Source organism: Camelus bactrianus, chromosome 7 (assembly GCF_048773025.1).
Source record: "Camelus bactrianus isolate YW-2024 breed Bactrian camel chromosome 7, ASM4877302v1, whole genome shotgun sequence".
Lineage (NCBI taxonomy): Eukaryota > Metazoa > Chordata > Mammalia > Artiodactyla > Camelidae > Camelus > Camelus bactrianus.
The window spans coordinates 14,512,593-14,537,965 of NC_133545.1; the positions used below are offsets into that span (position 1 = coordinate 14,512,593).

General features: G+C 38.9%; 1 protein-coding gene and 1 long non-coding RNA gene across 4 annotated transcripts in view; one reads left to right on the forward strand and one right to left on the reverse strand.

Moving 5' to 3' along the window:
- The window catches only part of DGKI (diacylglycerol kinase iota), a 396,321-nt gene that overhangs the window by 345,179 nt on the left and 25,769 nt on the right, over positions 1-25,373 (forward strand). For all 3 annotated transcript variants that reach the window (XM_074366970.1, XM_074366972.1, XM_074366971.1), the window contains one exon: positions 6,149-6,174. In XM_074366970.1, the coding sequence (XP_074223071.1) occupies positions 6,149-6,174 (26 nt within the window). The remainder of the gene's footprint in view (positions 1-6,148; positions 6,175-25,373) is intronic.
- LOC123614670 (uncharacterized) overlaps positions 469-25,373 on the reverse strand; it is a 74,417-nt gene continuing 49,512 nt past the window's right edge. The window contains exon 3 of the long non-coding RNA XR_006722119.2: positions 469-5,417. This is a non-coding gene — a long non-coding RNA (uncharacterized LOC123614670). The remainder of the gene's footprint in view (positions 5,418-25,373) is intronic.

Sequence of the window (25,373 nt, forward strand, 5' to 3'; positions counted from 1 at the left end):
CCTCCACAGGAGGAAATGACAGAGATATTCCCAAGGAATTGCCAACTGGGAAAGGCATGGGTGCTACTGAATTAAAGCCATGAGATGAGAAAAAAAGTAAAATATTTTATAGAAGCTTTATGAAAAGTAGAGTCAGGACAATATCATTCAAATAAAATAGATCCTGTGTTAGGATGAGTTTGTATGTTTAGAGCATTTCATGGAAGTTGCCAAGAAAATGCATGTATCTGCACCCTGGTAATCATGGCAGCACTGTTTACAACAGCCAAGACATGGAGGCAACCTAAATGTCCATCAACAGATGAATGTGAATGGATATAGAAGATGTGGTATGTGTGTGTGTATAAATATGTACACAGCGGACTACTACTCAGCCATAAAAAGGAATGAAATAATGCCATTTGCAGCAACATGGATGGACCTAGAGATTATCCTACTAAGCGAAGTAAATCAGAGAAAGATAAATACCATATAATATCACTTGTATGTGGAATCTAAAATATGACACAAAGGAACTTATTTATGAAACAGAAACAGACTCACAAACAAAACAAATTTATGGTTACCCAAGGGAAGGGAGTTGGGGGAGGGATAAATTAGGAATTTGGGATTAACAGATAATACACTACTCTGTATAAAATGGGTAAACAACAAGGTCCTACTGTGCAGCACAGAGAACTATATTCAGTATCCTGTAATAAACCATAATGGAAAAGAGTACATATAACTGAGTCACTGCTGTACACCAGAAACCAACACAATGTTGTAAATCACCTATACTTCAATAAAAAAAAAAGAAAATGCCTGTATCTAAAACATATCACAAAGCATCTTATCACATGGTCAAGGCTGAACTAGCTGTGACGTGATGCCCATCAGCTCAGTTCGAGATGTACTGAGTGAGACAATAAAACATCACCAGGAATGCAATACTTCCTCAGGACTTTGGCTTTCATAATGATGACACTCCTTTGCTCTTACGTGTTGCTATGTTGCTGGTAGAAGACTGGGCACATTTTTCAGTGTCCTGAAGCCTTGTAATTGATCTACTTGAAAGATGAGAGGCCTCGAAGGGAAACGTGCGGATGGATGGAAGGCAAACTACGTGACTGTCCTGAGGGTGTCTCAGTGATGACGAGGTCTTGGAGCAGTGCTGTCCAGCAGAGGAGCCAATGGCACTTTGTGTCTCGTTCCCTCAGATTCTTGGTATCTGCATCCATTAATCTTATAAAACGATTCATTCCATGATGTTATAGCTGTATTGAAGTGGATAATTTCATATTTTCTGTCTTTTCCTCGGAAACATCCCTATTCCAGAGGAGAACAGATTCATGCCCTTGGGGACCTTGGAGACATTGTCTGAAGCTAACTGTCTCAAACACAGATATATTTCTTTTTAACTTTATTGCTTTGTTTTAAGCATGTAAGTGACTTTTGCTTTTGTACCCATAATATGGCTGTGCCAGTTTCAGTATAAAAATATTTAAAAGATATTTTACCAGTTAAATTATATAATCCCCCATCTAAAAATGGCCCTGTTTTCCTAGGGCCTCCCTTATTTTCATGCCCCCATGTACCCTAGCTTGAGAAGTCTTGGCCTTCATTTAAGAGGAGAGAAAAGTATGAATATTCAATTAAGCAGGGTTAACATTGGGGAAGGGACTTTCACTAGCAAATCTTCAAATTAAAATTCATAGAAAAGTAAATCAAAGTGGATAAAAAGCAAAACACTTCCACAGATACTTGAAAAAAAGGAATAAATGAATGGATTATTTCTTAATGTATTTTTAATTGTTATTCACCATATTTTTAATTGTTATTCACCACCTCTTAATCCTTTTTTCCTCCACTGCAGTGGTGACACAGCGGGGCTAACCCGCGGGTTTTTTCTATAACTTAATGGTTCAGAGATCTGGGCAAACCTTCACTTGCTCTTTTCCTGTGCTGTCGTCTTGTAACTGTTTTTGGCTCATCTTGTTTTTTCTTTAAGTTTCTGTTCACAGAGGCTCTATTTCCTTCTCCTGTTTCCTCCTTCCTCCCTTCCTTCCCTTTCTCCATTTCTCAATTTCACGGAGATGTGTTAACAGTTTTTAACCTGTCTCAGGCCTTCATCTATTTAGTGTGTTCCTAGCCTGAGTTTCATTTGTCAGAAGACCCTTGACCTGCTCTCTTCTTGGGGTATTTTTGTGTAGATATCATGCCAGTTCCTCTTTGTTCATTACTCATCTTTCCATTGGGTGAGTTCTTTTTGGAACCACTAGTTTGGGATGGATGATGAAGGCCACTGGGTTGGCGTGTTTCTGGAACCTTGACTTTGGGTATATCGTCTTATTAGCAGCACTTTCCTCCAGGGTTTGATTATGCTGCGAAGAGCTGGGAGCTGAGGGCTCTGTCTAGATTCTGTGGTGCATGATGTAGTCATGTCTCCGCCGTTGACTAAGATGGAAACACTCTTGTCTCCCTGAAACTTGGTCCAGTTTTGGTCCAGTTTTGCTATACTTGGTTGCTCTTCATATATGACAGTCTGGTTTATGGACATCTGCTAGTTTCGCCAAAGATGATGCTTCCTTTTCTGCTTCTCATTTTCCCTGTTATTGTCCATGAATTTCAAAAAGAACGGAAGAGCAGAGATCTTGCTGTGGACGTTTGGCGACAGTAGCCTGTAGCTGGTCTTCTATCTTGCTTCTGGCTCTCCCACTGCCTGCTCTCCACAGCTGCCTGCCCAAAAGCCCGGGTGAGTGAGTAACTTCTGTGCTTCAAAACCTGGCTCTATGTAGCTTAGAAGGTAAACTACAAGCACTTCAAATAGGCCCCTCAGCCCCTGAATGGAGCGGCCTCTCCCTCTTGTGTCTCTAGATCTGATGTTTTCTACTCCTTTACATTTGAGCAACGAGTTGCTTGTATATCTGATAAGATGTTGCCGAATTTCATATTTACTCCTTTTCATATGCCTGTAGCTTCCACCTAGAATTCTTTTTTCTTACTTACCTAATAAGCTTCTACGTACCATTCAAAGCCCAGCTCAGATGGTGTTGCTTTCTGAAGCCTTGTTTTACTTTTTTTGGAAGAGAATCGGTTTTCTCTTCTGTGCCTCCTCTTTACTCATCCATGTTTTGATTATTGCATTTTTTCACTATATTATAATCACTTGTTTACATATTTCCCTCCCTCACTAGATTTTGAGTTCCTTGAAACTGGTATCTTGTTCCTTTTTTAATACCTATCACTTGGCACAGGGCCTGGTACTTACTAGGGGCTCAAGTAATGATTATTATTCAGGTTCGTATCAACATAAATGGGAAGATTCAAATCTGAATAATAATTATTCAGGTTTAATGAAACAGGAGACAGATTTTTAAATGCAGGACTTGAGGTTTTGTTTTCATTGTCTTCCTTTGCTGAATTTGAATAGAATATAAATAAAAGTGTAAAATAATACCGAAACAAATAAAACAGAGCAAAATCAAATACAGATATCCTCTAGACCATAATAAAAGACTTGTGATGAGGAAAGACCAAAGGAGAAGAACGCTAAATCCCAGAGTTATCTGAGTGCTAGTAAAGTGAGTTTGCACCGTGAGAGCAGCTGCGTCCTCGGAGGTGGAGTGTGTGGAGGAGAGATAAACAGGCTGGGAGAAAACCCCACGCCTCTCGGGTGCTGCAGGAGGAGAAGCTGCAAGCTTTCAGCTTTTGTGCCTTCCTTAGTTGTCGGGCAAAGGAAGATGCTCCCTGGGATTCAGCCTCTCTGTTTTAAAAATAACTCCTTAGACTGCTGATTTTGTGGTATTTCTTCTTTCCTGAAAACTCTCTATGCCCATTTACAGCAATAATGGATGATGTGCATGTCTCACTAGTACAGTTTACAGTGAAAGGTGAAACACTGAGTGAGATTGAAATACTCCATATGTCTTAAAATTCCACAATTCCAGGCGTGCAGGAGACATTCGGCACAGAAACTCAACATGACTAATCCTTAGAAAACGGTCTGAAATCGATAGTCCTTCCCCACTGCCTGGACATGCTGCAGAAGGCATCCCCTGGGGACCATTAGGGAGCCATCTGGAATTTTTCAAACTTAGTATTGGTGCTTTGCTTTTACAGAAAGGCAGCAAAAACACCTCTCCCAAGCCTTCCACCTGAGGCGCTGAGTCGTGCATTGGCATGGGTTTCCCTTTATTCCTGTAGCTCTGTGAGAAAGTAATTGCAAACCGTCCAAGACATGCTTTTGTTTATGTCCCATCAGAAAACAGGAGTAAAGATGCTTCCTTGTTGCTGACTCTCTTTTATCGCTAGGCAGCTGAAGAAATTAATCTAATTGCAGTGTATGTTTCTCTTTAGACTCCCCTTCCAATCCCTCTTGGGCTCCATCCAGCACCCTCTGCCCCTTTGATTGTGGGCGTCTCTGTTGCGGGGCCACGTTTGGAGCTTCAGGCTCACTCCCTGGACCCCTCCCTCCCAACTCGTTGAGGAGCTGGTGAACGTGAAGGTCATTTGAAGGTGGTGTGATGACTTTTTTAAGGAGCTCCAGAGTATGTCTGAGTCTTAACACTAGTGTCGTGGAGCTGAAGTTAGTTCACTTCAATACATTTTAGTCAGGGGCCCACTATGTTCTGAATGAGACGCGGTCCTAGTTCCCAGGGAGCTCCCAGCTTCGTGGGAGGACTGGTGTGTGGCCAGTGTGAAGTAGCGGCTCTCAGGGAGAGGACGGATCCCCTCCAGCTCGGGAGGCCGAGGGCACCTCTCAGGCAGCCGATTCTGCAGCCATGACTTAGTTCCATGTCAGGTTCCCTCCCGCTGCTCCCGGAGACCCATTTTCTCTCCACCAGAACTTGGGCCCCTGCGTACTTTTCACATGCAAATGTTTATTTGACGTGACCCATGAGGTTGAAATGATTTCACACTTTGCCCCTAAATGGAAGTTTGAGGCTTTCTCACTGTTACTACTGTGTCTTTTTTTATACTTTACTTACTGTTCACATAACGGACAAAAATGTTTCTCGTCAGTAGATAAAGCAGTATTGAGTATCCCAAAGTAGCTAAAAAGTTCCTTCAACTGCTATGCATCCACTGAGGCATCCTTGCCCCAACATTTGTCATCATGTCTCATAAACGTTAGTTATAACTATCTATAAATATTAGTTCTGTAAAGTTTGGTAGCTTTATTACCAAACCAATACATTTTCCTTTGGTCATCTCCCTGCTGTGGGCTCCCACAGTCCCATCATTTAGAGGAGAGGGCACCTCCCTCCTGGTTTCTTGCCTTTCCCTTCAAAATTCTGACACTTCTGAGGACAGTATGATGTGTCTCTCCTCCTCCCAAGAGGAGCGTGAGTTGGTAGTCCGGGTCAGATCTCTCAAGCTGGTGGGGGATTCATCCACAAGGTTGCATCTGTGTTGCTCAGAGTAATTGTAGTCCCCTGAGAAAGAAAAGGCGGTTATTAGCGTGAAAGGGACTGGTGTGAGGATCCATCAGTATCTTAATGTCATAATTACTGCTGAGTCTGAAGTGACAGGTGAAAGTCATGGCTTCATAAAAGTGCCAGGGGACCCGTGCCCTATTGCCTCAACCTGATTCTCACAGGCTGAGCAATGGGAGGCCCGCAAACAGAGGGGCTCCGCCATGCTCACTCAAACATCCATTCCACGGAGTGGAAGCAAACAGTCATGATAAAGGTCCATGTCATTTCTTTTCCTCTGTCTCATTTTTTCACTGTCCACATGGAATTCTTTTTACCTACAATCACTTAATCTAGTGCTTACTGACGTCCCTGGCATTTTCTCTGGAGACTTGACCTTGAGCAGTTAGTCACATCACGGGATTTCATTCAATCCCGCATTTCTGTGAGTTCTTTTTTTTTGTATGTGATAAATCCAGACTTAACTACATTTTTTTTCAGTCTTATGTCACCATGCTAAATTCTGACATTTTAGTAATATCTACCACTCAAGAATCCAGGTAAGCCTTCAGAGTTGTTGATTAGAAGTTACCATTCAACCAACACATGAATTACACCATCTACTATACTGAATTTGTATTTACCTGAATTTTGGGGGTATAATTTCCATGAGATTATCCTTGATCACTGTTGTACTTATAATTATCAGTATCACTTACAAAAGATTTACCATGCTTATTATCTCATTTTAGGTCACCAGTCTCTTCAGAAGATCACGGTAAGAATCTGTCTTACTTATACTTACTAATACAGGATTCAAAGTGGAGCTGTGGTCCTTACATTTCACTGTCAGAGGGAAGAATTATTTAAGAAAATGTCTCTAAGATGTTTGCCTTGAGGGTGTGTGTTTTGTTTTGTTTTGTTTTGTTCGTGCAAAATATCAAGCACTTTTAAAACTGAATTCATCCCAGCTAAATTTGACATCTTGTATTATCTTCAAATCTGTTACAACTATCTTGGTTGACAAATATTTCGAAACTTAATATGTTCTGCTTGATATCTGTCCCGTCACCAGATACAGTTGACTCCTGAACAACTCAAGAGCTGGGGGCACCAACCCTCCACGCAGTTGAAAATTAGCGCATAATTACAGTTGGCCCTTCCTGTCTGCAGTTTCTCTGTGTTCGTGGATTCAGCCAGCTCGCGTAGTACTGCCGCGTTTACTGCTGGGAGGACATCCTCAAATAAGGGGGCCTGCACAGTTCACTCATGTTGTTCAAGGGTCAGCTGTACTTTTTCTGTGACTTTGGGCTCGTCATGTAAGTTTCCTGAGTCACAGAGTTCACCTTTAAAACTGGGATTTGTAGTAGATAGTCCAGAAAGTCCCTTGCAGATTGGACACTGAGATTTGCAGAGGGTGTTCTGAGTCTGAAATGAAGCTAGTCAGTAGAAGTCCAAATTGTTACACAATTGAGGTGAGTTATTTGCATTTTAAGTGACAACTATTTTGCTCAAAGGAGAAAATACATAGTTTTGACACATCTAACCTTTGGAGTTGTACGTGTATTCAGTGAGTCAGAACTTTTAACTGTTTACAGTGGGTCAGTGATGTTACATAATCATGTTATACAAACATGCTCTGAGAGGATATATGCAGGGACAATGGGATATGTGACAGAACTTTCTCCCTCAAGAAGCTTTATGGGTCTGTTGGGGGAGGGGGTGGTGAAATGACCCAAACCTACTGCAATACAAAGCGAAATGTGATTAATCTTACAGAAGAGGGATAAACCAGGCCTCTAAGAGCACCCCTGGCATTCCACTTCATGCCGTCTCTAATAGAGCTAAGGCACCGTCATCCATTTAGCTGGCCAAGTAAAAAAACATGACAGCTGTTTTAAGCTTTCCTCTTCACCCTCTTATTTCTAGCTGGTCACTAAATTCTGTCAACTCTGTATTTTTTATATATATATATATATATATATATATATATATATATATATATATATATATATATATATATAGTCTCAATTTTCTTTTCCATCCCCCATTCTTTTAGTTTAGGGCCTCTCCACGTCTTAACTTGGACTTTTAAAATTGTCTTGTAACTGGTATCCACACCTCTAGAATTCCTTCTTTATGAGTTCGCTGTGTACCCAGATAGCACCAAGCTGATTGTTCTATGGTAAAAATCCACTCCCACTGCCTACAGAGTGAAATCTTTTCAGTGACTGATTATATTCAGCTCTCCAATACTGGTTTTTAACATGGAGCAGAAAGTCTTAGATAGTGGAATCTTTGTCTTCCTCTGCGGCTCAGTGTTTCTTTTGGCACATGTCCCCCTTCTGTCTGTGCTCTGTGCTCCAGCCATGTGGCACTGCATCTGATTTCTGAGACTCGCTGTATTTATCATGTTTCCTGCCTTTATCCAGACGGCTCTGATAGAAGCTGCTCCTCCTTTTTGCCATATAAAGTTTATACCCATTTGAGACCTTGTTAATCACCTCATCCTCCATGAGAGCTTTCTGTCCTGCTTATCACTGCATCAAGTATTTTTCGTCACTCTAGAATTAGCATAAAAATTTGATGCTTGACTTACCTGTCTCCCCTATAAGACTGTGAGTTCTTTGATACAGCGTCCAACAAATGGCAAACATTCAAAAGATGTTTATTAATTGAATAAGTTAAAGAGAGCAAGAGGGAGTTTTTAAGCAGGCTTGTTCTGCTGCCATATAATAAAATCTCTCCCAGTATTGGAAGGAAGTTGTATCATGTTTTGTGAAAAATCATAGGGCAAATTATGTTCACGCCTATTAAGTCAGAATTAGGCAGCAACCACCTAATGATGACCCACTAGTGTGTGCTGTTTTGCTCATGGGTGTTGGTAGGACTAGGTTTTTTTATTGTATATTGAGATCCTTGGTCTTCCAGGTTCAAATGATAAACCAGGGGAGGGATATAGCTCAGTAAGTAGGGTGTGTGCTTAGCATGCACAAGGTCCTGGGTTCAGTCCCCAGTACCTTATTAAAAAAAAAAAAATGAAGTCTCAAATGATAAACCAGAAACTTGTGCTTGGTTTTTATTTAAACGAGGGTTTCTGTTAATGACCTTTGTTTGCATTTGCCTTCCAATCTGTGCAAGCTTATCCAGAATGAAGGGAGGGTGGGGCTTCTGAACTGCAGTTCTGTCCTCGGCTAGGAATGCTTAAGGGGTTGTGGGCTATCAGTGAGCATATGCAGTGTCCTTGAATGTCCTGAAAGGTGACGACTACCAGGACAACTTGCTCTGTTCTAAGAGCACTTCAGAGTGGATTATTTTAAGAGCTGGTATATGTGATTAGTTAAAGAATTATGATCCAAATTAGAGGGCTTTTACACTTTTGTGGCCTCAAAAACTGTATCACCTGTCCATGCCTCGTAGTTTGATTTTGCAACTTCCAAAAACTATTCAGATAGTAATGGCAAAGTTATAATGCTGATTTATCTAACCTCATCTGATTTTTTATCATCTTTTAGCCCATGTATCCTTAGAAAAATATTCTTTTCCTTTCCTTTATCACCAAGATTTTCTACTAGCACTTAAAATGTTTTATGTTTATGCATTTTTAAGTGTTCGTATTGCTGTGGTTAGCATAAAACCTTGACTAGTACATCATCAAGCTTGTATCTGTACACAATAATGACACTGCGGTATACTCATGAGAGAGGTAAGCAGCAGCATTTTTGCTTTCTCAAGGTTATGGGTGGAAAAGTTGAGACACATGGGTGAGTGTATTGGGAAATGGGAAGATAAAGCTCTGTGCCTCTTGACTTTGTCTGCTTCCCACTAATGATCCTTTTCCTCTAATAACTGGCCACTTTGGCTATCTCCAACGCTGACTTCATTCTTGGGAAAACAGAATTTTCCAAAGTCCAATAACCCTGACATTCCCAATCGCCTCCAATTACCCTTTCATAGAAAATGTGCTTGAACACTGTGGCTTTGTCATTTTCTCTCTTAGTTTCAGGTTCCTTAGCTGTAAAGTAGGGCTCTTCACATCTTCCCTGCCTACCTCATGGAACTGTTGTGAGTTCAAGTGCACAGTCACCTGTGAAATCATTTTCCAGTTTGTTAAAAGCACCCCAAACACAATGCTGTAATTATCAGCAGTGGATGAGGAAGCGTATGTTTACTCTGGCGTTTGGTCAACATTTTATACTGCCTTTGACAAGGTAAAAGATGTGCTGGGGAGGAGGTGTGGAAAATGCTTCCTTCAACATTATCATTAAATATTAAATTTTAATAGAAACCTTTTTATGTCTGGGTAAGGGGGAGTAAAATGGTTAATACACACTTTAGCCTGCAGTGACTAAGGGACAGTTCATGATTAGATGTGCGGTCATATAGAACTGACTTTGTAAGGCCAAAGTGAAAGGTAAGCTGTTTCTCTCTATATCATAGAATATCAGAGTCATTAAGAAAAAGGCTAAAATTTATTGTTTCTTAGAGAAACAGAAACTTAGACACTGTGCTGAAGTGCTTCAACTACAGCATTTCACTTCATCTTTAGCAAATCACACTACACAGTAAATGTGTTCCTCTCAATTTTTAGTGGGGGAAACAGGCTCAGAGAACTTATGTAGCCTACTGAAGATCACAGCTAGTAAGTGGTAGAGTTAATTTTCAGACCTCGTTCTAACACTTATCTCTTGCTCGTTTACCCATCATGTACCCAGAAAACAAAAGAAATGATTGTCAGCATTAAGGTCAATTGACAGAATTATAGAGGGAAAAAAATTTCCCTGTAACAAGAGTTTATTTACTACTGTGTGAGTCATTTCTTTTTAATGACAAAACAAAACAGACCTAAAATAACAACTTCTCCCTCCTGCTGGGAATGATTTGTCCCTGTAGAAAAAGTAAATACCAATGTCACATTCTCTCATAGTTAGTTAACTGAGTGAAACTGAAGCTTCGGGGAAGCCTGCCATGCTGAGTCCCAGCGGAAACATTACATTTTAATGTTACAGCTGGAAGCGGCAGTCCTACTCCTTTCCTTGTCAGAAGATAAGCCTGGCAGTGATGGATTGCCTTGTCCTGTGAGTCTCCTCTGCATTTAGTGCATAGCACTTCATCATTTAAATTGCTCCTGGAGCCACCTCGGGTGCCCAGGCTGCTTCGCCTGCTCCGAGCTCTCAGATACTGTCCCGTCGGTCATCTTAGGCGGCTTCTCTTCCTGGCCTCTCGAAGTGCCTCTCTGCTGCTGCCATGTGTGCACTGTGTGTGTGTGTGTCTGTGCCATATGTGCACTGACAGAGGGTCAGCCTCCAACAGATGTCTGTTCACTTATGAAATAGAAGACAGTACTTGACTCCCCTGGAAGGAAGTGCTGACAGTCTGGTTTCCCCTGGCGGGCCGGAAGCAGGCATCCCTCTCCCGTCCTACCCCCTGGACGTGGGCAGTACGGGTTCTCATGTTGTATGGTAATGTTTCTGTTGCCGCAGTAACACAGTGGACGAGGGTGGGAGTGCGGGCTACGTGGAGATAAAGCTGTAGCAGCCGCCGTCACTAGTGTAAGTGCCCAAGGATGAGTCCACTGACCACTCGGAGGCACTTTTACTTTGCAGTAGGTTGTGGTGCGGCCTAAAGCTCCTTAATACATCAGTGGCTGTCTCTTGGCTCAAATGCCATAAATTCATTTTTCTCTCTGGTATAAGTATATATGTATACACGTAGTTTTAGTGAAATAGATAATATTCATTAAAACATATGAACTCGTATCAGCTCAGTTTAAATTTATAACCAGAGGAACTACCGTGTGCCCCCAGCCCTCATCCAGAAAATACTTGTACTCTGGAGGCTTCATGTCTGCCTTTCTGATTATGTTCTCCTCCCTCTCTTATGGGAACACTACTATTCCATTTTTGTTAAAAATTTCCTTCTTTTTTATCATTTTACTACATATTTCTATAATATAAATGTGTATCTGTGTATCTAGTTTTGCTTATTTTGAACTTTTATAAATTATTTTGCAAACTCTTCTGTGATTTCCTTCTGTTTTGGAATGTTTTTGTGATTCAGCCTTGTTGATGTGTCATACTCATTTCATTAATTTTTCATGTCGTATAGCATTCTGTTGTATGACTATGTAGCAATTTATGTATCCAAATTCTGCTGGTTAATGTTTAGCTGGACGCTAGGGGTTTTGTTTGATACTGGTTTGTTTGCTATCCTAAACAGTATTAAGAACATTCTTTTTCGTAACTCCTCCTGGTGTCCATGTGCAAGAATTTCTCTAGGGCTTAAACCTAGCGGTGGTGTAGTCAGGTAGTAGGTTATACACATATTTAACTTACCACATGATGACAGACTGTTTTCCGAAGTGATAATTCTAATTTACACTCTCAACTGCAGTAGGTAAGAGTTCCCATCAATCCACATCCTTGCCAACACTTGATATTAATTAATTAAAAATTTTTTTTGCCAATTTGGTGGGAGTGTCAAATGGTACGTCATGATTTTAATTTGCATTAAATAATTACATATCAGACTGAACATTTTTCATGTATTTATAGGTCACTTGTGTTTACTCTTCAGTGAAATGCCTCTTTAGTTCTTTTGCCCATTTCCCCCTACTGGGTTATCTTTTTCTTAATAATTCATAAACATTTTTATGTATCTTAGGTAAAAAATATTTGTTGATATGTGTTGCAAATTTTCTCCAGTTTGAGGTTTACCTTTTAAAATGTTTTTGAGGAATAGATCTTCAATTTAATGTAATCAAATTATTAATATTTTCTCTGTGGTTTATACCTTTGGTATGTTCTTTAAAGGAATCCTTTCATAGCATAATCATATGGTCCCATTACCTCCTCTACAGTTTTTATAGTGTAGAGTTTTCAGCTGTGTCTTTAATATCTTGGACTAGATTTTGTGGTTTGGTGAGGTAAAGATCCAGTTTTATTTTGATTTTTTTCTTATACATAACCAGTCATTATCATTGATTTCCTTCACTGACAGGCAGAGCCTGTTCGGTCCCCCCATATTCATGTGTTTCCAGATTCCTTTTTCTGTTTTATTGATCCACATGTCTATTGTATGATACCACATTGTTTTCATTGCTCTAAACTTTGGTAGAAATCTTGATATCTGGGGGATACCTAAAATTTGTTCTTCTTGTCTTGACTGTACATGGACTTTTGTTTCTCCATATAATTTTAGAATCAGCTTATGAAAGTTTTATGTTGCAATTTTCATGGAAATTGCATGAATCCATAAATCAGTATAAAGAGAACTGATATTTTAATGATAATGGGTCTTTCTGTCTCAAATCATCTCTCTTTACATTTAATTTTTTAAAGACAAATTGGCCTTTTAAGATGCCTATCAACAGAGCTTTATAATTTTCTTTATGAAGGTTTTGGCCATCTTTTGTAAAATATATTCCTAAGTACTTTACATTTTTAGTGACATTTTGTATTTTTAAAACTGTATTTTCCAAGCTGTCATTGTTGGCATTTTAAGAGGCAGCTGACTTAATATTGTTTAAAGATTCTTATTTCAAAATCTTCAATCAAGATTCTGCTAGTCTCTTACATTCATAAACTTTTATCTGAAGGATCCTTTTGTGAGGAAAGAATTCCACACAGGCAGTGTCATCCACAAGTACTGAGAATTCTGTTCCATCCTTTCCAGCCATCATGCTCTGCATGTGTTCTCAATTCTGTCTCTGCTGATTAGAACCTTCAGTTCAGTATCGAGTAGATGTAAAGATAGTCAGCATCACGGACTTGGTCCTGCTCTCCAGTGAATGCCGTCCACAAATCACCAGTCAGCGTGAAGGTCACTGACACGTGGTCGTGGTGCTGGTGGTGTGGTGGTTTTGCAGACCTTTAAAGGATCTTCCCCTTCATCCAGATTTGCCGACTTCAATGAGAACTGACTTGTATTGAATACCTTTTTCTTCATCTTTTGTGATAATGATATGCTTCTTCTCATTTGGCCTTTTATTGTAGTGCATTTCATTAATTGATTTTCTAATGGAAAGCAGTATTATATGCATAAGATGAATTCAAATTGGTTATTACATTTATCTTCCTTATATATTGCTGGGTTCAGCTTACTAATATTCTGTGTAGGATTTTTACATCCATGTTCATGTGATTGGCCTTTTTTTTTTATTGTATAGTGCACATATGGTATTTCTAGCTTCATAAAATGAATTGGAAAGTGTTTCCTCATTTCCTAAGATCTGGAAGACTTTGTATAACACTTGAGTTACCTATTTTCTGAATAGCTTGGAACATCCCATTAATAAAACTGCCTGGGGCTGGCATCTCCTTTGCAGGAATAATTTCAATCATAGATTTGTATTTTTATGTATGTTTAGGGAGACCATATTTTCTGTGTCTTCTTGAATCAGTATTGGTAACTATTTTTAAGGAAGTCATCCATTTTTTAGTTATTTTTCATTTTCTGGCATAAATTTTTAAGGAATATTATCTGTGTGATCTGAGGTTACATACACCTTTCATTTTTAATACCATTAATGCCTGCTTCGTGTGTGTGTGTGTGTCTCTGTCTCTCTCCACCCTCTCATCAGAGGCCTGGAGCCCTGTTTATCTTCTTGGTTTTTCAAGAAACTGTTTTTTTACCTTTATTGGTCTTTTTTTTTTTTTTCTGTTTTATGTTTATAATTTCCTTCTTCTAATCATTTGGCTTATTTTTATCCCTCTTCTCTTCTGTTTCTAACGTAGACATTTAAGTACAAACATTACCTGAAGACTTCCTCTTCTCTCCGTAGATCTCCTGGAATTCCATTTAGATGCAGGTTAGACATTTTCATGCTGTCCTGTACCTGTCTTACCCCCCTCTCTACCCTATTTTATCTCTCTTTGTTTCTCTGAAATGCATCCTGGCTAAGTTCTTCAAAGTTGTTGACTTGTTCATTTTTACTGATTTTTTACTTATGTTCATTTAAGATTACTCTAGGTGAGCTGCTCATTTTTTTGGACTTTTATGCATGAAAATTCTTTCCCTCCTTCAGAGATGTTCTTCTTTCACCAGAGAAAACTACCAAACTTGAGTAACATAAATTCTCCATTTGTGGGTTTGAGGGGATGGGTGTTGTTTGGTTGGTTAGAATGCATAGGAAACACAGAGACAGTAACTCAGAGTGCATCATATCTAGCTGTTGGCAGAAGACTTCCATAAGAGTTTTGTTTTTGTTTTTAATTTCACACACCTTTGTAGTCTTTATTTCTTATTCCTTGTTGCACTGCTTTAGCTCTTTGGGGACAGAGTTTTCTGTGGGAGTTTATGAGGGCAGGTTCCAGGCTTTCCCTTGTCTCCTGGGCTGCACACAGCCACCAGAGGGGCTCAGGATCCTCAGCGTGCGGTGCAAACCTTTAGGGCGTCTGGTACTTCTGGCACCTTGTCATCTACTAGGGTCACTGAATTTACTTTGTTTAATGGATCTACTTTTTTAACAGTGGCGAGTGTGTGTGTGATGAGTTTTTAAAGACTATTTCATTTTTGCTGTAAGATAAAAATAACAATGTATACTATTATCATACTAATACCCTTATACCCATCACCCAGGCCAATAAATAGAAATCCCTCCACGTGGTGTCTCCACCCTAACTTCATCCCCTCCGGTCCTCTAAAAGTAACCACCACCCTGACTTTTATAGTAATTTGGGTTATCTCATATATTTTATCACTCAAGTGTGCTACTCTAAATACTACAGTTTAATATTGCCCAGTTTTTATAGTATGCTTTTTTAAGTCTCTTTTAAATACAAGTTCTCCATTTATCCCTTTCTTTTATTTAAAATTTATTTTTGATGCCTTCAAAGTTTTTATAATCTCTTAAGCCTAAATTCCAATATATCACCTTGTGGTTATATAAAACTTAACAACTTTATCTTCAAGTTATTTTCCTTCTGTTAACATCAACTATAATTAAATTTCATAATTTTAAAAATAACAGTAGTATATAATTTAAAAAAAAAAAGAATTTATTTTTCAAACACCCAGGCCATTTGAACTGCAGAATTTCACATAGACTGGATTTGGCTGAGTGTTCACTAAGGGCACAGTTCATGTGTTTCTCTGTCCTCCGTATTTTCCACAAATTAACACCTAGATCCAGAGGCTGGATCAAACTCACGTCTGACCTGTTTGGCAAGTCTGTTGGCAAATGATGTCTGGATGTCACTGTTTTGTGGATGTCCAATATCTTGATTTATTAACTGGGGTTGTAAACAGTGATATTCTGATTCTATCATTGAGATTTTCTGAATTCTGTCCTTTTAAGAAGAGAAGATTCTATCATCTCCTCTACTATTTGATCACTCAGCAGTGACACAGTTCCCTGCAAGAAAACAGAATCAATGTTTGAGTCTGTCCTTTTATTTATCTGGTTATCAAGAAAATTAATTGGTTCCTATCACCTTAAAATTGACCAGTTTTTAAAAATAACTATGAATTCATGATTTTAACATATGTTATGGGCTTAGTGCATTGCATTTCTTATTCCCATTGATGTTTTAAATTGTTCTATCTTTGGCTAAAGGGAGTACTTGCAGGTTGGCTTCTAAGACCTCTAACATTGCCCTAATACTCTCAGAGAGCTTCCTTCATATGGAGGGTGATATTCTTAGATAACTTTCTTGATGTGGCAAGATGTTACAGGCTCATCTTCTGTATTTCTTGCCCTAGACATCATTTCTCTAAAACCTCTTAGATTCTTTTAATGAGAAACAGTATTTCAAGACCAGAATCTGCACACTAGGTACTATGTTGGTGATTGTTTCCAGGTGATCAGAGCTAAGAGTGATACATCCTTAACTAATCTTTTATTTTATCCCACTTAAACAAACATACAATACTCTTAGAATACTACCACACTCAATTATGATTATTGAAAGCTATTAAAACACATTCCCTTGCATTTTTATTGACTTATGACATCTTGATGTTAAGATGATATAGCCACTGCATACTAAGCTTTCTCCCTCTTAACATTAATTTTTAACAAATTATAAAGTCGATAATGCTCATCATCAGTCATTATGCTGAAGTCTCTCTAGTTATTTTGGTTGTTTGTACCACAGTCTCTAGATTTCTTACAAAACTAGTATTTTCTGAGTTCTTTCATGTAATAGCAGTTTATCTGAGCCCTTTATCCTTGAAAACTGTGCTGTATACAGACTCATTGGGGCACATGTTCTTTACTCAGTTTTAAAAATATTCCCTTCTCTTGGCATAAAGCATTGCTATTGAAGTCTGATGCTATTTTCTCCTTATAAAAGTCAACTTTTTTGATCTAAATACCCAAAGAATATTTTATTTTCCTTCAATGTCCACTACTTTTATGAAGATATGCCTTGGCACAGATCAGTTTGCAATAATAATGTTCTCAGGTATAGCTACACTATTTAAATACAGAGTTTAATTTTTTTGAAATTTCAGAAGTGTTCTGAATTGTTTGGTTTTTTGTTTTGTTTTGTTTTGTTTTTTTGCTTTGGTTTTATTCTTCAGGAACTCATTCTGTATGTTTTATCTTTACCTATTGTCAACATCTGCCATTTTCTGACATTCTTTTTATCCCTTTTCCATTTTGATTTTTAAAAGTTTATTTTATCTTCTTTTTGTAAGGCTTTATTGGTTGAATTTATTTGTTCTTGTGTTCTTTCTAGTTTAGTCTTAACTGCAAAATGTTTTTTCCTTTTATTTCTAGTTTTTGTTGAATTATATCACCTGAGTTCTGAGTTACTCTAGTATGTGCTATTTCTTTATATTGTGTATCACTTTACTTATGTCTTTAAGCTCATGAGAAATAGTACACTACTACTTTTTTGTTTCTTGAGTCTTTGTGGGACACTTCAATTGTAGGAGTGCTTTTCTGGTCCTTATTCTGTTTTTTTCCTCATATGAGATTTTACTTTTTTTTTTTTTTTTTTTTGCTATTCTATATGTAATTTTTCTGAATTTTAGAAAAACATTTGTGAACTATTCTAATTTCAGAGAGCTCTTTCTTCTGTTGGTAGTGTGTACTGTTTTCTTGTTTGTTTATTTATTTTTTTAATTGCGGTACAGTCAGTTACAATGTGTTGGTTGCAGGTGTACAGCACAATGTCCCAGTAAACGTGGTGGCTTGCTTTCTCAGACTTCCTGGCTTTGATCGCTCTCCTCACCTTTATCCAGACCTCTTTGCTTTATTCCTATTGTCCTGTTCTCTCAGTGTGTATTACATTCAGACATTTACCTTTAGTTTGGGTCTCGCCTCGAAGGCGAGCCCTCGATGGTCAGTTTTAAGTATTCCCAGGGGCTACAATGCTCCAGATACTTTTGCCGTTACTGGGGGCCTTTGCATTCGTGTGCTGTGGAAATAGGAAAAGCTTCTGACAGTTTCTGTAGCTGTTCTCACATCGGCCCTGGGCTGTTCAGTGAGCACCTGCTGGCTGTTTTGAGGCTTCGTGTTCTCAGGTCCATCAGTGGCCCCACTGCTCCCCTGTGCTTTCTGCACAGACAGTGATAAAACACAGGTCACTTGGCTGTTGGTAGCTTCTCTCCAGCTACTCGTAATTTTGAGGTTTATAAGGATATCTTGTTACTTTGAGTCAATGTTGACCATGTGTTTTTTATTCTACCTAGTTTCTCTGTCTCTTTATATGTGGTGATTTCAGAATATTCAAAGTCTGTTGCAACTATTAGCACCATTTTCCTACATTTCCTGATTTTTTTAATCCAGCATTTTAGCTTAAATTGTTAAGAAAGTTCAGTGTATCTCATTCCCTTTTCATATTCATTTTTATTCAAATTTATACATTTTGAGGATTATATAAAATTTTTATAATTTTCTAAGATACCTCCTGAAATTAAGAAAAAAATTTAAAGAATAATTGATTTTTGAGAAACTAAGGTTGGAAGGATTAATGGATTGGGTCCTTGTGTTTCAGCAAAATTTCAGCTACTTCTTTGAAATTATTTGGCATTGTGTATTCTTACTTGAAACTCTTACTTAAAACTCAAAAAAAGGTCAGTATTTATTAGAACTTAGTAGGTTTCAGACAGGGTCTTACACTATGTTCTGTTGAGGCTGAGAGGTTAAATAACTTTTATAAGGGTACACCAAACTTATATACTGAACCAACTGTTCTAAATGTTTTTAATATATTTAATCTTCACAACAATCACAGTACTTCTATTATTCCCATTTTACAGATGAGGAGACTAAGGCGCAAACCTACTAGATGACTTGTCCAAGGTCACAAGTATTGCTAGTAAGGGTTAGAACTAGGATTCAAACTCGGATACTCTAGACCCAGAGACCATTCTTAGCCACCCCTCTATACAGGCTCTTAATAGCATTGCTAAGTTTTGAGCTAATGTAATAGGAATTGTTGATCCTTCTTGTTGAAAATGTTGATCCTCCTAATTATTGGTTGGGAAATGATCACTAAAAAAATAAGGTTTTTTATTTTTGTTCTCGTATCACTGAGCAGTACCATTTAAAGGTATATTCTCAATCCACTTTTACCTCCATACTTCTGTCATCAAAGAAACAGGGGTCTCAGTTCTTGTCAACAGCCCTCATTCTTTAAAAAGGTAGAATTTTTGTAAGGTAGCTATTTCTTTAAGGAAACATCACACAGGAAGACAGTTATTTCATGCCCAGAATAATCAAGTGGATTAAGAAAGATGTTTTTCCCTTTTATTTTCTATAAGCTATTATAGCAAAATGTGGTAAGTAAACTTGGCCGATGATACAGATGGAGACATCTGCAGATCTTTCACTGCCTTGCTAGGACGAGTTTCCAATATTGGCCATCACGGGATGCCACTTGGCAATAACCTTGGGCTACCTAAAGCAAAGTTGCTAGATTGGGGTTCTTTGTGTGTGTGTGCCCCCAGTTCAGTTTATGACTATGGAATTCCCCCACTGGCTTTTTAATTAGATTCAAACGTTTTAGTGATCACTTTTGAGGTTCTTCCTCACCCTGGATTTGCTCGTGTTGCTTCAGCGAATTATTTCTACTCCCTGCTTGTAGGCCGCTCTCCAGATCCCAATTCCCTTATAGTCACACAGCCATACGGTTTATATCCCCCCAACCCCTCTCTGGCAGACCACCTTCACTGTCCTTCATTCAAGTCCCTCCTCTGTGCTCATTAATTCCCATGTTTTGGAACCACTTCTATAGAGTCTAAGGACAAACAATGATGAATTTTTCTGACAACTTAAATGCCCATGATTTCTCCTCCCCTATTCACTTACTGTTTTTCTGAGTGTATTCCAAATTTTACCCCCTATGGGTGGTGCTGCCCTTCTGATTTAATTATACACTCCGTGAATAGAGACGTTGCCCCATTCTGTGCCGTGCCCTGGCACAGAAGTGATTCTCTCTATACAAGTCTCACTGTTGCATTTGCTGCAGTATGTGGTGTTGGCAGACGGAAACTTTCAGTACACATCTGAGTTCCATTGTGGCCTCATTAACATTGTTCCCTGTTGTAGAAGATAGGTTAGTGCTGGTCCTTTTCCAAAGAAATTCAGTCCCTAATGTGCTGCAAAGATGGCCTTTTATGGTGGTCTCACTGGGTGCTCCCCAAAGGCTGTGTGAAAGGAAAGGAACAAAAAGGACAGCGTGCTTTTCCTTGGCTAGTCTTCTTTCACATTTCCTAGGAAAACAGACCATCACTGCGGATTAAAAACAAAATGAAACAGAACAAACAAAACAAACCCCCACCCTGGGCTTTCCAAAATCAGGTTATATTACTTTATTTTTGTCCTGACCCTACTATTCTCTCTCATTCCCCTTTATTAAATCCAACTGTTGACTGTAACTATATAATATCCTTTGATCCTTTTGGTTTCTTTGGGATGCTTTGTTGATGATAATTATCTAGTTATCTTTTGAAGCCTTATTATAGATGTCAGTGTGTGTTGAGAGGGGAGTACTATTTACTAAGATTTACCTACAACTTGGCTTTAGATTGCCTTTGGCCTCCAAGAACATTTAGGTTAACATATTTAAAAAACATTGCAAAATGAGAACGTAACAGGGAAAAAGGAAGGGAGGAAGGCTAACTCCCTGGTTTGCTTTTAAGTGGCTGAGTAGGATGAGGTCATCAAATACGGTTGTGTCTTGGATCTTCTGGCAACAAGTGAAGCTTTCATAGATCTCATTCCTACAACTACATCACTTATACTCCAGGTAAGTGTTTAAAAAGGGAGTGGGAAGTGCTTGACTTGGTTCCCATGTAGTCATCCGTGAGAGCAGAAATGAAGAATTGAATTGTGCTTACTTTTTAAGCTATGCTGAGTTTAAGTTTTTTACTCTGTGAAATGTGATCTGGGTTACACTGATACCCATATAACCAAGGGGCTAGGCAGGTACACTGACCATTACTGTAGCACAGTCCTTATCAAAGGATCATTGTTATTGTGACTCCAACTGTCTGTGTTCTACTTGAATAGAAACGCTAATATCTGATGAAAACTTTTCCCCCAGTGTCCTCCACCTACAGCTCATTTTTTCATTTTATGGCTGTCTCTTGCAAAGGACTGAGTGGGTGCTAGTGCCTGGTTTCCTTGAATCATGGTCTTAGACTAAGCCTTGCTCATCATGAGTACCAGCTGTGAAAGATTAGAATGTGTTGTCACTTTTCTCAACTGGTTCCTAGTAGTCAGTCCTGGATGTTACTTCAACCTGTATGTTCCAGTATCTCGGAAGCATTTTTCCTGTGTGTATTCTTGGTTGCCCAGGCTGCCTATTATAGCTACTTGGACCTGTGCTGTCCTAGACATAACTGTGAAAATAGTCATCAGTCCAGCTCCTCTTTTCTAAAATAAGGAAGTCAAGTAAATGCTTCCTCATTTTGCCAGCCTTCTAGGTCCTTCCTCTTCTTCTGGGTCCATTTTGGATACTCTTAATTTTAGGGTATGGCTTTCTTCTCTTCACGCAACATCCCTTCTTCCAGCCGACACCCCTCCCTGTAACGATGAGTCCTTCGTTACTACTGCATTTCCTCTCCCCAGCACTGCAGCTCAGTCTTCTGCACCTTCCCTACACAGAGCCAGAAAAGTATGGGGTATGGAGACAAGAAAAACTGCGTCGAAGGGAATGTTGGGGAGAGAAGACATCATTTTCTCACCTAATGACATCCAGTACTACGTGACAGTCTGTACAGCCAAATAAGGGGGGCAGTGTGGTACCCTGCCAGGGAGAAGAGGCTCTCGGGTCAGCCTTTCACATGCTGGGCTGACAGCTTGGTTTTATTACACATTAGCTATATGCAGCCTTGAGCCAGATGACCAACTCAGTAAGCCTCAGTTTCTTCATCCTTCAAATGGGGATGATAATATTACTACATAAATACTATGTATCTAGTCCATTTATGGTGATGATTAAGTTAGATAATGTAGGGAAAGCATTTAGCTCTATACCTAGCACACTGTTTGCTTGCAAATATTTACAAAAGAAAGGGACAGAGCAGGAGAGTAAAAATGTAACAGAGAGCAAGAGAAATTATCGAGGTCAAATAACCAAAAGGGGAATTTAGCCCAATGTGCAGAGAAAGACTTGTGTCATTCTGGCAGTGGTCACTTGAGCCTTGGTCTGTGGGAAGGACCAAGTACCTCCCTGGCTCTGCTCTTTGCAGGTTGGGTGATCTGGGCAGAGCACTGTCCTAAGGCCTTGGCTTCCTCACTACGCAGGCTGAGCTGGCTGACATCTAAGGCCCCTTCTGTTCTCTAGACTCAGTCCTCTGAGCTAGGAAGAATACTGGACACTGAAACACATGAGGAAAAACCAAAAATGTCATCTTCCGTTTTGGAGAGGTGTTTTGGAGACACCTGTGCCCTGCTTTCTATGGCGCTTGTGCATGGATCCCTGCAGCTGAGTGCCAGTCTGCTACTTCTGCTTGTGAGGACAAACAGCACTGTTATTCCCACACCTCACCAAGTACCCACCTTCTGAAACGCTGGAATAGGAACTATGCAAGTGCATAAATGCTGCAGGCAGCTTTCAGACTGGTAGCTCTCACACTAGTAGCTCTTTTTATCAAGGTAACAAAATACATTACTATTTAATTATGCAGATTCCAACTTCTCTCCTGACAAAGCAGAGCCCCAGGGCTTACTGAAAAAGGTATTTGTAATCAGCTAAAATCTACTCAAGTTTGCTCAGTCTGGTGATGTTTCCAGCCCCTCTTTCACTCTAGGAAAGGCAGTCATTAACTGAGTAGGTTTTACAAACAAGATAGCAAAAAGTCGTTTAAACCACACTGTTTCTGCAGCTGTGTGCTGTTTCTCTGACCAAGTGCCTCTCTGGTCCTCATATCTTCCCCAATGACTCTGCGGGCTTCTCCTCAGTCTCAGAAAGCACGGCCCACCCAAAGACATTCTTCTTCAGGTACTGATTTCCCAGTGATCTTTTCATTTTTTTCTCTTTTCTTTATATTTAAGCTCCTTTTATCTTTGAGGAAGAGGGTGATAGTCACTGTCAAGGTTACATTCTGAAAATGGAGTTGCTGAGTGATTTTCATTGACATTAAAGAAAAAGTCTTTGGCCTCACATTGCTGAGTCTTGGAAGCACCCTCTCTTTACTCGTCCTGACTCATTTCTCCCTGCCCCCATTTCATCCATCTCTCTTTATCAAGTGAAACTGCTTATCACTTTTTCTTCCTTGTGCCGGCCATCTTCTCCATAGAAAACTCTCCTCCCATCTTTCTTGCCAATGCAAATCTTCCCTTTTTGAACAGTTTCTTAACAAATTCCCTAGAAAATCATTCCATACATCACTCTATTTCTTTAGCAATCAGGGGCTACGTGGAGATGTTTAAGTTACACGTGTTACTTCAGAGGTACTTTCCTTTCTTTAGAGTATATGAATCCCTAAGCATGAAGGTTTAGTTTTCATTTTATTTCTTTTCTCAGCAACAAGAGAGTAAAATCTGCTAATAAATGTTTTTAAGTTCAACTCATATACTGAAGCTTATTCTACTCTGTCTTACCCTTTGCGCAAACCTCACTTACTTTGCAATTCCTGCTTCTCAGGCATGCTGCTGCTTAGTCAACTTAGCATAGCATTGAAGTGAAAGTTAAAGCTTATTTTCTCATTTCGCTGAAATAAAATGCTTAATTTTTCTATGCTTCCAATTAATATCTGCCATATGCTGATATGAGGACGAGTCAAAATTAGTGTTTTATTATAATTTAATTGCAATTACAAATTATCTTGTCTGTCTTTACACTTACAAGGACAGGCTGTAGAAATTCAATCTTTTTAAAAACTGGTACACTTTTGCTATATGTGCATTCTATTGGTATGTGTCCCTGAAAATGACCTTTGCTCTGTTAAGTCCTTGGCTTTAATTTTGTTCCAGTGAGGAGTGTTTTGGCTAAGCCCATTCTTCTTAGTTACAAAGGTCTTCTAACAGAGTGGTCAGCGTGCTGCTAAGCAGTGATAAGGTACTTAACGGACATCCTGATGACCAGATGACCCATAAACCTGTCGTCTTTGTGAGCCCTAGAGCACATTCCTTTGTATTTGGATCCTGGCCTTAAACACCATTTCCCATGCAGTCTTGATGTTTGGTTAAAACCAACAGCCATCCATCACTTTCAGGCCATGTCAGATCTGCTTGCTGCTATCACTGAATGAAATATGAGCACGCTTTTCCAACCTAAGTTCCTTTTAGAGGTCCTAAAGGACACTGCTAAAATACATCAGATGAATTCAAGGAGACCCATCACAGGAGGAATGCTGGCCTGACATCGAGCGAAGGGATAAAGCTGAATCTCTGATGCTATCTCAGAGATTCTCTGTAAAAGTCATTAGGACCTACAGCCAGCAGCAGCTTCTCTTCTGCTTGGCACCTTGCTCTCATCTGTGAGGCAAACAAGGACCTTATTTACTAGTTCTTCCCCTCTCAGGCTTATACTTTATCATCCAAATGCCAGGAAAGCAAAAACAAACAGTTTGTCAATCTAAATTAAATTCTCTCAACATTCTAAGGATGAAGGACTTCTAGAGAATACTAGAATTTTTTAAAAATCTCTTACATTGCTAAAGCAGTTTACAATGTGCTAAATAAGCATTTTAGTATGTATGAGTTTATTCAGATGTTAAGAAGGAGAAAGTATTATTGTGTAGTATAATTTTTTGGGGTTCATGAATTTAGTTGTAATCAGATTAAAATCCTTTATAAATAGGAAAAATCCTTGTAGATGAAAGCTTTTTATTTAACAAAAATAATTGATAGGATTCTATAATATTGATGCTAAAAATAAATTTATCTTTTTCTAGTTTTATGGGAATAACTAGATATTACTTTAGAAGATGGTACTCCATAAAAAAGTGTGTTGACCCACTTCATCCAAAAATGGTAATATTAATCTGTCATCACTAGAGAACACATCAATTTTGAGTTGTATAGACTGTCAAGAAGATATTTTTAAGAACCTCTCTGGTGCCTCAGTGACTTAAGTTAGCACATATTTTCACAGTTGGCAGAAAGTAACATATTGTGACTGTGGAAGAGTGTGAACCCAACTGGCCCCTTAATCTATGAATTTGTCTTCTCTAACCTAATGCCCAAAGCAACTTAATTAACCTAGGAAATTTGTTTTAGCACTGATCCAAGTCTTACTAATGATGTTCTAGGAGGTGACATGCGTTATTCCTTAGTATAAGGCTCTGATTTGACCCATAATATAGACATTTCTGGTTTACTGAGATACTTACAATGGTATCTCACTGCATCTGATAAGTATCAATTATACACCCAAAAAAGAGATGAAAATATTTTCAACTCCAAAACTGACTGCCAGGTGTAGCAGCGGCCAGTAAAGCGAGCTTGCTTCCATTACTTAAATAATGTCATCCTGGACCCAGAGTTTGAGGAATACTGAAAGGATAGCCAGCTGAATCACCAGAAGAATCAAACAAGTATTTAGTAAACATTTCACTTATTTTCTGTACTATAGA